The sequence below is a fragment of the Propithecus coquereli genome, unplaced genomic scaffold, assembly GCF_000956105.1.
Source record: "Propithecus coquereli isolate 6110/MARCELLA unplaced genomic scaffold, Pcoq_1.0 Scaffold3, whole genome shotgun sequence".
Taxonomy (NCBI): domain Eukaryota; kingdom Metazoa; phylum Chordata; class Mammalia; order Primates; family Indriidae; genus Propithecus; species Propithecus coquereli.
Window position 1 is genome coordinate 13,808,727 of NW_012148618.1, and position 14,275 is coordinate 13,823,001.

Sequence of the window (14,275 nt, forward strand, 5' to 3'; positions counted from 1 at the left end):
ATATAAAATATAGAACAGCTATGTATAATATGTTTAAATAAATAAAGGTCATTATCACAAAGATCAACAAAGGTTTATTTGGAATTAACTGATTTGCTTAATATTGAATATTCAATTAACGAGTTAAATAGCAAATTAGCAATAACAACAAAAAAAGCCAGTCATAAATTAATGAACTAGAAGACATAGCCAAAAAAAATGACCTAGAATAAAGCACAGGAAGATAAGGAGGAAAAAAATATGAAAAAAGATATTAAGAGATATGGTACATAGAATTAAATAAAGCATAATATATGTCAACTAGGGTCCCAGAAAGAGATCATAGAAAGAAGAGGCAATATTTAGGTAGAGAATGGCTATATATTTCCCAGAACTGATACAAAAATATGAATCAAAATACTCAGGAAACACAAGCTCTTCCAAGCAAGGGAAAGAAAAAGAAATATATGCCTAGACACATAGTAGTTAAAACACAGAACCCAACTGACAAGGACAGGAGCTAAACAGTAGATGGGAAGGAAACACGAGGTGGGGAGGAAATGATCACCTGCTAAGACAAAAACAGAACAACAGCAGACTTATGAACACTGATTAAAGCCAGAAGAAAAATAACTATCAATCAAAAACTGTGTATTTAGCATGAACTATTGTGAGAGAATGAGGCTAAAATAAATATATTTATATATAAGTAAAACTGAAAGAATCCTGTACCAACATGTTGCTCCACGAATTAATATTAAACGTGTATGCAAACAGGATATGTCTTAGGAGTTTTGCAGAGCTTTGCCCTGAAGGAATATGTGAATGTGTCGGTTTGCATTTCAAATGCTGTTACACTCGGAAGGGCGTCTCTGAAAGACAGTAGCGGCTGTATCCCACAAGGCGCCGCGTTTCTCAGACCTAAAGGTTTGGATTTGCTTTGTAAAGCAAAGTGAATCTGTTAAAAACCACAGGATGAGAGCTGACAATGGTGTGCCCCCTGGAACAGACAGTTGCCCGAATAGCTAAAAGCAAAGCTCTTATTTAGATACTCTAGATTACCTGTCTCCATTCACAATAACCTAATAAATATGGAACCAACATATCTCTGTTTAACCCTTCTGTTAAGTGATAAACTTACCTTAGAACTTAGAAGTTAACCTTTGAAAGATTTTATTGCCATTTGCTCACGTAGATAGAATTAGTTAAAGAATCTGTAGAAGCCTTTTGAAAATCTGTTAACCTGAGAGGAACTACCTGCTGTTATGTAAATCTGTTACCCCTGGCAATTATTCACTATTCCCTATAAGTTACCATGTAAGACCTCAATCGGGGCTTTTTGAGACCCACGGAGAGACCCATTTTTCTCTATTATTTTCTTATCCCTTGCAACTCTACCAAAGGGACCCGGTTTTTTGCGGGGAACATTGGCCACGTTCCCGGCACCAACAGACCTGAAGTAAAGGAAATTCTAAATGAAATATTTCTGAAAGACAAGCCCAGGACTTTCAGAAGTAAAAGGAAATGTTAAACATATTTGAAAATCCATATAAACGGTACTTGAATAGAAGATCGACAATATTAATAATCTAAGTAATTCTTTTTTAAAAAAGAAAGAATTAAAAAAATAAAAGAGAACTACAATACTGAGAGAGGGATGACTGAAGTTAAAATGTTCTAAGGTCTTTGCAATATTAGAAAGGTGGTTAAAGACATTGTTTAACTTCAGACTTTTAAGTTAAACATACACGGGAAATTTCAAGGACAACTAACAAAAGAACAGAATTAGAATGTTTAAAACTCAAATAAGTACAAAGTGAAAACAGAAGAAAAAACCAACACAATCTATAATCTAAAAATAATGAGCAAAAAACTATAAAAAACTGAACAAATAGAGATTTAAAAGTTAAGAGTAACAAGTTCAAATAAAAATAACTCTAAATATAAATGAACTGAATTGACCAATTAAAACATAAAGATTGTAAGATTGTGGCTGGGTGCAGTGGTTCATCCCTGTAATTCTAGCACTTTGGTAGGCCAAGGCAGGAGGATCACTTGAGGCCAGGGGTTTGAGACCAGCCTGAGCAAGAGTGAGACCATGTGTCTACTAAAAATAGAAAAATTAGCCAGGAGTGCTGTTGTGCACCTGTAGTCCCAGCTACTTCGGAGGCTGAGGCAGGAGGTCACTTGAGCCCAGGAGTTTGAGGTTGCAGTGAGCTATGATGAGGCCACTGCACTCTAGCCCAGGAGATAGAGCAAGACTCTGTCTCAAAGAAAAAAAAAAGAAGACTGTCAACTTAAATGCCACTTACAAAAGTCATGATAGAAGAATAAGGGCAGGAAGAGATAGAAAGATAAAGGATGGGCCGAGCGCAGTGGCTCATGCCTGTAATCCTAGCACCCTGGGAGGCCGAAGCGGGCAGATCATTTGAGCTCAGGAGTTTGAGACCAGCCTGAGCAAGGGCGAGACCCTGTCTCTACTAAAAAAATGGAAAGAAATTAGCTGGACAACTAAATATATATATATATATAAAATTAGCCAGGCATGGTGGTTCATGCCTGTAGTCCCAGATACTCGAGAGGCTGAGGCACGAGGATGGCTTAAGCCCAGGAGTTTGAAGTTGCTGTGAGCTAGGCTGATGCCACGGCACTCTAGCCCGGGCAACAGAGTGAGACTCTGTCTCAAAAAAAAAGAAAAAGAAAAGAAAGATAAAGGATGAAAAAGATATACCAGGCATGTACTACCCAAAAGCAACCTAGTATAAATGTATTAGTATCTGACAAAATAGGCTGTAATGCCAGAAAAAAATTATTAATAGAATAGAACAGAAAGGGTCACTATATAATGAAAAGCAAAACTTCTATTCACCTGGAAGATGTAGTAATTCTAAACTTGTATGCACTAAAATAACTCGAGTGAAAAAAGTTCACTATGGAAACATATTTAGAGCAGAATAAGAATAAAAACATATCAAAACTTTAGTGATGCTATAAAACAGATATTCATTTCTTTCCTTCTGCTTGTCTTGGGTTCATTTTGCTCTTCCTTTTCTAGTTTCTTTCTTTCTTTCTTTCTTTCTTTCATTTATTTATTTATTGATTGATTGATTGATTGATTGATTGATTTATGAGACAGGGTTCTCATGCCATTGCCCGGGCTAGAGTACAGTGGCCTCATCATAGTTCACTGCAGCCTCTAACTCCTGGGCTCAAGCAATCCTCCTGCCTCAGCCTCCCAAGTAGCTGGACCACAGGCATGAAACACCTCGCCAAGGTAATTTTTTAATTTTTTTAGAGATGGGGTCTTGATATTGCCCAGGGTGGCCTGGAACTCCTGGGCTCAAGCATCCTCTTGCCTTAGTATCCCAAAGTGCTAGGATTACTGGCATGAGCCACCTCGCCTGGCTTTTTTTCTAGTTTCTTGAGGTAGAATTTAGATTATTGATTTGAAACTTTTTTTTTGATTATTGATTTTTAACTTTATTTATCAAAGATTACTAAAGCCATGTGAACTTGAAAAGCATTTAGGCTTATTTACTTAATTTATGAGTATTTACTTACAAGCTAATTTGGTATCATAAACAATAAAGACATATACACATGCATATATAAAGATATAAACATATATAACAAAGACTATAGTCTTGATTTTAAAACTGTAGTCATGAGACTAGCAAAATTTACCAGTCCAAAAGGACAGCTGGATTTAAACCATGCCTCTGAAAACAGAACAAGTTACAGTTTGTTTGTTTTATATATAATCCAAGCCCTCATAGAGAGAAAACAGGGTAGCAATCTTATCTCAAACCATAGAGAGAAAATCCAAGCCCCTTCAATAAGGAATTTGTGAGTGTGCTAGAGAAAGACCAAAATGGATGCCAAGGCAAAATAAAATCACAGGACTTCACCTTAGAACTCTATAAGGAGACCAGCTTCATTTACATAGGCAGCATTGAATCTCAGACCCCCAAAGTGAGAGACACCATGGGATCACCATGGGACCGAGCCACACAATGCTTTTTCCGACACTTTATATCTTTTCTACTGTAAGCATTTTAGTGCTATAAATTTCCCTCTCAGCACTGCTTTAGCAGCATACCACATATTTTAATACGTTGTAATTTCACTTTCCTTCAGTTCTACGTAATTAAAAAAAAAACTGCTTTGAGGCTTCCTCTTTGACCCATGGATTACACTGAAGTATGCTGTTTAATTTCCATGTGTTTAGAGATTTTCCTGTTGTCTTTCTATTATTGATTACTAGTTCAATTGCACTATGGTCAAAGAGCATACTGTGTATGATTTCAATTCTTTTAAATTTGTTAAGGTTTGTTTTGTGGCTCTGCTTCTATGAAAGTCAACCTAAGATAGTGGTTATCTCAGTGGAGACAGGGTAGAAGCACAAATATAGAGAGTATATGTTAAAATGTTCCAGTTCTTGGGGCAGATGGTGGGTGTACATGCTTATATTATTATGCTTTGAAATGATACATATATAATCTTTTATATATAGTATAAGATTTTAAAAGATAAAAATAGCTGCTTAGGGCTGGGCACGGTGGCTCATACCTATAATCCTAGCACTCTGGGAGGGCAAGGCAGGAGGATCATTTGAGCTCAGGAGTTCGAGACCAGCCTGAGCAAGAGTGAGACCCTGTCTCTACTAAAAATAGAAAAAATGAGCCAGGTTTGGTGGCACGTGGTGCATGCCTGTAGTCCCAGCTACTCGGGAAGCTGAGGTAGGAGAATCACTTGAAACCAAGAGTTTGAGGTTGCTGTGAGCTAGGCTGATGCCATAGCACTCTAGCCTGGGGCACAGAGTGAGACTCTATCTCAAAAAAAAAAATCTGCTTAGAATTTTTCTCTTACATGACCAGTAAATTACTAAAGTTACAATCTCTATGTGTGTACTTTTTCATTTATATATTTTTGCTTATATTTCTACTTCAATCATTTCTTCCATAAGGCATGTTCCCAACTCTCACCTCTATTTATAGGTACTCCAATTCCTTTTAATGTTCTTGTCTTGCACAATGTTCTGTCTTGTATTACATTTGGTTGTGTACATACACATCTACTCAAACAGACTGTAAGCTCCTTAAAGGTAAAAGATGCATCTTAAACTATACAGCATCTAGCTTACTAAACTGCAAATAGAAAGTGGTCATTTAAACTTTGTTGAATTGATGTAAGAATGAATAAATCCAGAAGCCAATAGCTTCTCTTCAATATTTAGCTTAATGTTTTATCTAGATATTCAAAATGAGCAGAGAGCTTGCAATATACAGCAGCATACATTATAAATTCAAGAAAACTGCATATCATTCACCATAATAACAAATAATGGGCAATGACTTAGGGTCAAAACCACCTGTCATTTAAATTTCACTGAGATTAAATAGTGACAATGGGTGAAAGACAGAAAACTAAAGTAATCAAGTTCTTCTTCTATGTCAAGTGCCATTTCACTCTCTCACATACACAGATATACATATGGACTGACAACTGAAAATGTCACTAGTACTTTTTTGCTATAAGAACAGTTTGTTCCTCATACCATAAAGACAGCCACAGCTGATAGTACAAAAATCTGACATCGACTCCCTGTCTACTTTTCGCTACTCATTCCTGATTGTTATTGGTCAAGATAGTGCTTATTCAACAGCCAGTTCACACTGTAGCATATCATACCTATGCAGAGAACGTTTTTGCAAATGATTCCCATGACTGAAAGTATATACCTGCTATGGTATGAATGCTTATGTCCCCCCAAAATTCATATGCTGAAATCCAAACTTCCAAAGTGATAGTATTAAGAGGTAGGGGCCTTTGGGGGTGATTAGATCATGGAGACAGAGCCCTCATGAATGACAATAGCATCCTTATAAAAGAGGCTCAAGAGAGACCCTTGCCTCTTCTACCAGGAGGACACAGCAAGGAAGACCCAGAAAGAGGCCCTCGCCAGATACCAAATCTGCCTAGCCTTCCTTCTTAAGACTTCCCAGTCTTCTGAACTGTGAGAAATATTATTTCTGTTGTTTATAAAGTACTCATTTTACAGTACTTTTTATAGCAACCCAAACAGACTAAGACAATAACCTTTAGCTAATTTTTTAAATCATATAGTTTAGCTGGACATAGTGGCATGTGCTTATAGTCCCATCTACTCAGGAGGCTAAGGTGGGAAGACCACTTGAGCCCAGGAGTTTGAGGTTAGAGTATATCATAATCATGCCTGTGAATAGCCACTGTACCCTAGCCTGGACAACAGTGAGAGCCTGTCTCTTAATTAATTAATAAATAAATAAATAAATAAATAATACAGTTTTAATAATTGTCTAAAGATAGGCTAAGCTCCTCAGAACTGATCATAGAAGATCCTTGTCAGGATCTATTTCCCATTCATACAGCGTGACTAGCCAACTTTCTATCAATCATGTTAATAGGTATGAGCCCAAAGCCTCATTTCACCCCTGTAAGTTTAAACTCCTTCCCACTCAAACCTTTATAAAAACACCTCAATAGCACCAAAACCTAACTGATTTATAATTCATTGCCTCTCCAACCCATTGTCTTCATCTTATCTTCTATGAAAGGGAATATGACAAGAAACAGGAAGGTCGAGGAAAAGTTTGGGGATACTATACTCAAAGAAAACTAAAAACGAGCCATATAATTCAGAAATCTGTATCTCCCCCCATGCTGACAAGTGTACCTGCTTGAAATTCTAATAAAGAAAAAATCATATCATTTATTCAACATCCACTTCAGCTCATGATCGGTTTGATGCTTTCCACTTTTTTTTTTTTTCCAGCAAGCATGAAAACGAGGTTTATTGAGCAGAGAGACAGATAGGATTACAGAGCAAGAGCCACATATAGGTTTACATAGCATGATACATATGCCAAGGATGATGACCGGAACCACTGCTGTAACAAAGGGAGAATAGAAGGAAGGGCACAAAAAGAGATGCTTTCCACTTTCAACCTCACTTCTTTACCTTCATTTGAGACAGTGTTCAGAATGGGTACTCATAACTCCACTGGTGCACACTAAAGAAAGGGCCCAGCCTTGTCACATTATTTGGAAAGACTATTAATTTCTGTCCTATAGATATGTCTTTTCTTTTAGTCTGAGTGTCTTGTCACTTTTTAAAAATACCTTCATGTTTTCCATAAAATATAAGATGAAGATTAATTTTTGGTATCTACAGCATAATGTGTTATGGGCCAAATTAGCCATAATATTGCAACTACAAATATTTGAATAACTAGCAAAACAATGTTCTGTCCACTTCTCATGCAAAATTTGGAGTCATGATACTTTGCTGTAACGATAAGAGAAAAATAATAAGCACACAGAAAAATATCACTTCCTATGCAAGAAATACACACCTTACAAATTCCAAGCTTTATTTTGTTCTTGTTGGCATCCATCTCTTCCCACACATCCTTCTCCTGGGGACGAGGGTGTCCCAGAGATCCAGGCAATTTATCTGGTGACATACCAACGGGGATACCATTCTCCCCATCACTAAGCTGTTCATCTGGAAACACCTCATCTGTATTTTCTCGAAGCAAGTCTCCTGGGATGGGAGTAGCATTGGCAATTCTAAAACCGAGGGGAGAAAAAAAGGTAGAACTTTAAAAGACCAGAATCAAAAATTACTATGAGACTATTCTACATTTTGTTTCCAGATTTAAATGACGAAGTCCATGCATAATTAAGAGAGTGAAAAAAAAAAAAAAACACTTTCAAAATTTCGGTCATGCCAATTCTACAAAATAAAACTGAAATTTTGATCCACAGAATTTTCAAGATGATTTTAAAATATAAATTCTAATACAATAACTCACTGATTAGACTATCTATCTATTTTGTGACATGGTCTCACCATGTTGCCCAGGATAGAGTGCAGTGGCTATTCAGAAGCACAATTACAGTGAACTACAGCCTTGAACTGCTGGGCTCAAGTGATTCTCCCACCTCAGCCTACTGAATAGCTGGGACTACAGACATACACCACCATGCCAGGCTTGGCAATCATTTTAAAAGTTAGAAACATTTAGTCTATTTCCCAAGAAGTCTTTGCCAATTATAATAAAATCTTCTACTCTTTACCCACTTTTCTTTCTCTCTCTCTCTCTCTCTCTTTTTTGTAGAGACAGGGTCTTGCTATGCTGCCCAGGCTGGTTTTGAACTCCTGGGCTCAAGTAATCCTCCCACAACCTCGGCCTCCCAAAGTGCTGGGATTACAGGTGTGAGACACCACACCCAGCTCTTTACCCAATTTTCTTAGAGAATAAAAAATAGTTATAAACAGGAAAACGTTAAGTGTTGTCAAAGTCAAAATAAAATAGAGGTTAATCTCTAAATTATTGTTTTATTTGGGAAGCAAGATTTGCAATTCGGGCATATGCATAGACCAGGTGGGTCTTCAGTATGTTGGAAGAACAAAAGGGTTAGGGTTGTATTAGAAAAATGTTACCTATTCCTTTGAAGAAAGCTCAGTTGGCACTAGAGAAGCTTCTCATTGGCAGCAGAGAAGCTTTCGGGAGTTGGTAAGCTCTCACTGGCGAGTGATAGTGGTAGGTAAAACCAGTCTTAGAGTCACAGCAGGTCATTACAGCAGCCAACAGGCAAAACTGGTCTTAAGGTTACAGTAGGTTGTTTTAGCAGCTGGGCTTATGGAAAATTCAATTCTTGGAGCAGGTGCTAGGTGCCCTAAGTACTTTTTCTCCCTGGCCTCTCGACTCTGATTTAGTTGGGTATGACAAGAGTGACTCAATTTGTATAATCAACTTTCACAGTGCCATAAGGAAATAAATAGGTGTCAGATCAATCACCTATGTTACTTTTTTATAGCATGAAATATGCATTATTTTTTCACTTACGAGACTTTTTACTAAGCACCTACTATATGCAAGGCCCTAGCGACATAAAGAAGAGGAAGGAAATTCTTGCCCTAAAGGGAAAACTAGAAATTCTGTAACTAGACAATTCATATAGTTCTGCATAAACTGACCTGGGGGAAAAACAGAAAATAGTAATTGGTATTTCTCTCTATATTAGTATTTCTTTCAAATTAATTCTATGTCCTATTTATATGGTTGCTCATCTCTCCCTTATACTACTGGTCCATGAAGGGCTTTTCTAGTTCCCAATTATCATTCACTACGTGAAAAGGCCCCTGATAGCTCTAATGTTCCATAACTCTATATACTAGTTTGTTTTTTTAAAATATTGCTGACTGAACACAATATTTAGCATACAATAAAACCTCTTCTTAGAAGTGATCTAGAATGTCTAAAGGTAGAAAAACGAGTCTTCAGTAGATTATACTGACACATGTAATTATTGTGAGTGACAAAATAGGCATTCCCTTGGTGAACCCCTCTAAGGGTGACAGTTATATCCTGGCACAGGTATCATAAGTACTTCATATTGCTGTGAGAAGACCAGTGGTTTTTCAGGGACTTGTTCCACCTGATTTGATGACCTTCACTACCACCTCTGCCTAAATGGGTCAATACTAGAAGATGAATCTCTCTATCAACAGTTTATAGATATGTAATCTAGAAAAGCACTGACAATGGCCCCCAGGAAAAAACCTTATAAAAACATCCCTGTAGTTCTGACACTGGGAGCATGTTTAAAAGGTAGTTTGGCCTAAAATAATTCAAATGAGCAGATGTATTTTAAAGGTAATGAAAGACCAGAAATAAATTGGCTACTAACAGGTTTTTCAGGTATGAGTTCGATATAATGTATTTACTGAAGCAAGAATTACAATGGACACTAACGTATGTACTACATGGTAATCCAAATGTTTATTGAAAGAATTCCTTCTATTCCTGAGGAAGGGAAAGGCAAGTGAATAAATATTTGAACTCAGGAAGCTTAGTCTACTAGCCATACCTATTTTTCCATTTTAATCACTCAGGGTTCTTCCAAATCCTTTTTCCCCCTTACGTCTAGTCGCTATCCTGCCTCTTTCCAACTATCCCAATTCCTTGGCATTTCCTTCTTCCACTCCTCAGGAAATAAACCATGTCTCCACCTATGAAACTGCTTCTATGTTCATTCAATCCTAGGTTCCCTCTCATCTCTTATGATTCAGTATAATACCACATACTTCAAGGAACTCATCATCCATCTCCTCCACAAAGGGTCTCTCCCACATGACTCAGGTTCCTCTTCTATCCCTTTCCTTTCCCTCTGCATTTATTTCCCACTTTTTACTCCTCCCATGATAATTATTTTCTTCCATTTCCTAAACTCTGATCCAAATCTGGAGTGTGAGATATGGAAAGAAATGATTCCTTCCCAGAAAAGTTACATCAGGTTCAGGAATATAAACGAGCTAGAAGGTATATTTTAGATTTTTATTAGCACATGGTCTGTGTTTGCAGGCAAGGTATAACTGGAGCAGATTAAGAAAAAAATTAAGAAGGTGTGTGGAAGAACTAGAGAGATAATAAGCAAAGTAGTAAGAATGGACTTCCTCTTCATATTCCCTTTCCCATAATCTAAGGCAAAGTAGGGTCCGTGAGCCAAATCTGGCCTGCCCATCTATTTATTTTCCTTTTAAATAGACTGTTATTGGAATACAGTCACTCTCATTTGTTTACAGATTGTCTATGGCTGCTTTAGCACTACGACAGCAACAGCAGTGGCAAGAGAGACAGCATAGCCCACAAATATTATCTGGCCCTTAACAGATAAGTTTTGCTGACCCCTGATCCTCTTACCTTCTCCTGAACTTTCAATCTCCCTCTACTAAAAAATTCAGTTGTGGGACATACATTATTGATTTTTCTCTTTAACACTGATTCTCCAGGGGTTTCTAGGTATTGTACCACATCATTTGCAAATGAAGATAATTAAGAGGTTGCCAAACTTTTTCTTAGAGGGCCAGATAATACATGGTTAGTCTTGTGGATAAGATTCACTAATGGATGCTAAAATTCGTAGGCTAAAGTATGAGAAACAAGAAACATAGTTGAAATGTATCTTCCCACAGGAGTCTTATTACTTACAGAGAGAAAAATACTAACTTTACAGTGGAATAACCTTGCCACCTTAACCACATTATCACCATTAACATCATCAGTAATAAGACAAATAGACATATGTACCTCCTTGTTTAATGCCATCAATTTTCCTCTGATCTTTGCTTTAAATTGATTCTATAGATTCTGATGTATAGTGTTTACATTATCACTGGTTTTTTTCTGTAACTTCACTTTGTATTTTCCCTTTCTACCAAGAGCACAATCATATGTCGCTTAACAACAGGGACACATTCTGAGGAATGCGTTGTTAGGTGATTTCATCGTTGTGCAAACAGCAAAGAATTCAATTATACAAGCCTACTACACACATAGCTTATTGCTCCTAGATACAACCTGTGATAGCATGTTTCTGTACTGAATACTGTGGGCAACTGTAATGTAATGGTAATTATTTGTTTATCTACACAGAAAAAGGTACAGTAAAAATACACTATTATAATCTTATGGGATTACCATCATATATGTGGCCCATCATTGACTGAAATGTCGTTGTATGGTGCATGACTGTAGTTTATTAGGAGGTTTTTAAACTTCCAGGTGGAAAGGCTTTTGATATTTTTATTTTCGTTAGTAATTTCTAATTTTATTGAGGCATGATCAAATTGTATACTACTACTACTTTGTGGAACTCTTTATGTTTCTTTGTGACCTAATATCTGATCCATTTTTGTGAATGCTCCAGGGGCACTTGAGCTGAAGGTGTAGTCTCTTATTATTAGGGTGTCAGGTTCAAAAAATATAAATAAGATCTAGCTTATTAATTATGTTGTTTAAGTCTTCTATCTTCTTATTCTTTGACTACTTGATCTGTCTTGAACTGATAGCAGTACACTAAAATCTCTGATTATTAATTAGTGTGTTTCTATTTCTCTCTCCTTGAATATCCTTTAGTTGTCATTTCCTAAAGGTGAGTGTCATGATTCTTGTGACTAAATATTAATAAATTTTATATCTCATTTATGAATTGTGGCACTTAGCATTAAAAAGTATCCTTTGTAACTTTTAATGTTTTGGCTTGAATGCTACAATGTCTGATATCAGAATTATTACTCTTTTCTTACTGTTTCCATTTTTCTGATATATCTTTGTCTACTCTATCCCTTTCTGAAATACTTTTCTAGGTGTGTCTCTTATATATAGCATATGAATATAGCTATATTAACCAGACTAAAAATCTTTTTTTTTTAATAGATGAGTTAAGCCCATGCATATTTATTGCTATGACTAATATGTTTGGTGTTAACTCCGTCATAGTATTTTATTTTAACTGTGTATATTTGAAGTTTACAACATGATGTTATGGGATATGAATAGATAGTAAAATGGTTACTATAGCAAAACAGATTAACATACCTATCAACTCACACAGTTACATTTTTTTTGTGGTAAAAGCAGTTAAAATCTACTTACTTAACAAAAATCCCTAATACAATTTTATTAACTATAGTCCTCATGCTTATACATTAGATCTATAGACTTATCCTATATATCTGCTATTTTGTATCCTTTGACCTACATATGCCCATTTCTTCTCTCTCCCCTCTTCACCACCCCCTGTGGTAACCATTCTCTATCTCTGTGCATTCAAGCTTTTATATATATAATATATATGTGTGTGTATATGTATATATATATATACATATTCTTCATGTAAGTGATATAATGTGGCATTTTTCTTTCTGTGTCTGGCTTATTTTACTTAGCATAATGTCCTCCAGGTCCATCCATGTTGTAGCAAGTGGCAGGATCTCCTTTCTTTTTAAGACTGAGTAATATTCCATTTATATATATACAATTTTCTTTATCCATTTGTCTGTCAATGGGTATATAGGCTGTTTCTATACCTTGGCTATTGTAAATAATGCTGCAATGGACATGGGAGTGCAGATATTTTATATGGTCAACTAATTTTCAACAAAAGCACCAAGAGGACACAATGGGGTCCAATAAATGGTGCTGCAAAAACTGGATTTCCACATTTAAAAGAATGAAATTGGACCCTTATCTTACACCATGCACAAAAATCAACTCAAAATGACCTAAATATAAGACCTGAAACCATAACTCTCCTGGAAGAGATCATAGGGGAAAAGCTCTGTCATACTTTTTAAAAATTACATGTATTTTATTAATATTATGTTTGCTATATTTCTTTATCTACAAAATGGGATATCCTTTGCACTTTAATTTGTAAACAATTTTATTTCAGAAGGTTTGCCTTTTTGTTCTAATGGTTACTTTTGGACATACACATTTTGTAATGCTCTTAGTTCTCTGTTTTCTTATTTAACCTTTTGCTATTAGGTTTCTAAGTTTTACTTGGTATTATTTTGTGTTTCTTCTTCAGGGACTCCAACAATATGAATGTTGATCCTTCTCTGTCTGCCTTGCTTTTGCACTAATTTCTCTTTAATCATTTTAAATTATTTCTTTATTTCATTTTCATTCTCTCAGGGTTTTTTCTTTGCATTTATTCAATGACCTTTATTAAAATTTCATTTTAGTCTATTTGCCTTTGTGTACATTGTATGATGATATATTCTTCAATTCTGAGATCATTTTGTCTTTTCCTTCCATTTCTTTCCTGAATTCAATCAAATCAAATTTTTTCCTTTCCCAATAAGGTCTGAACCTCAGCCCTTGGGCAGGGGCAGAACAGCTCTTGGATGCTTAATATCAGCTCTAGGAGTAGTAGCTGCACCTTGTATTTGTTATTCCTGCATTCTTTACATTTCTCTTTACTTCTTACTACTCAATCCTATGTTATTCCAATTCTTTGTTATTGACTACAGTTAACAATAATTTATTGTATGTTTTAAAATAGCTAGAAGATTTGAAATGTTCCCAACACAAAGAAATGATAAATGTTTGCGGTGATGGACATCCTAATTACCTTGATTTGATCATTACACATTGTATGCATGTATCAACATATCACATATACCCCATAAATACATATTTTATTGTGAATCAATAAAAAAATTTTTAAGTAATTCTTTATATTTTTCTACTCAAATTATTCTGTGGTTTCTCTCTCCTGATTAAACCCAAACTGATACATCTTTTTTCCTTCACCACCCAACAGACAAAGGGCACTTCTCCCTTCTTCTTCTTCTTTTTTTTTTTTCTGGAGACAAGAGTCTCGCTCTGTTGCCTGGGTTAGAGTGCCGTGGCATCAGCCTAGCTCACAGCAACCTCAAACTCCTGGGCTCAAGCAATTC

At 36.0% G+C, this 14,275-nt stretch overlaps 1 protein-coding gene across 1 annotated transcript in view; it reads right to left on the reverse strand.

Moving 5' to 3' along the window:
* The window catches only part of TTBK2 (tau tubulin kinase 2), a 99,380-nt gene that overhangs the window by 14,118 nt on the left and 70,987 nt on the right, over positions 1-14,275 (reverse strand). Inside the window, exon 10 of the mRNA XM_012649135.1 lies at positions 7,374-7,590. Within this exon, the coding sequence (XP_012504589.1) occupies positions 7,374-7,590 (217 nt within the window). The remainder of the gene's footprint in view (positions 1-7,373; positions 7,591-14,275) is intronic.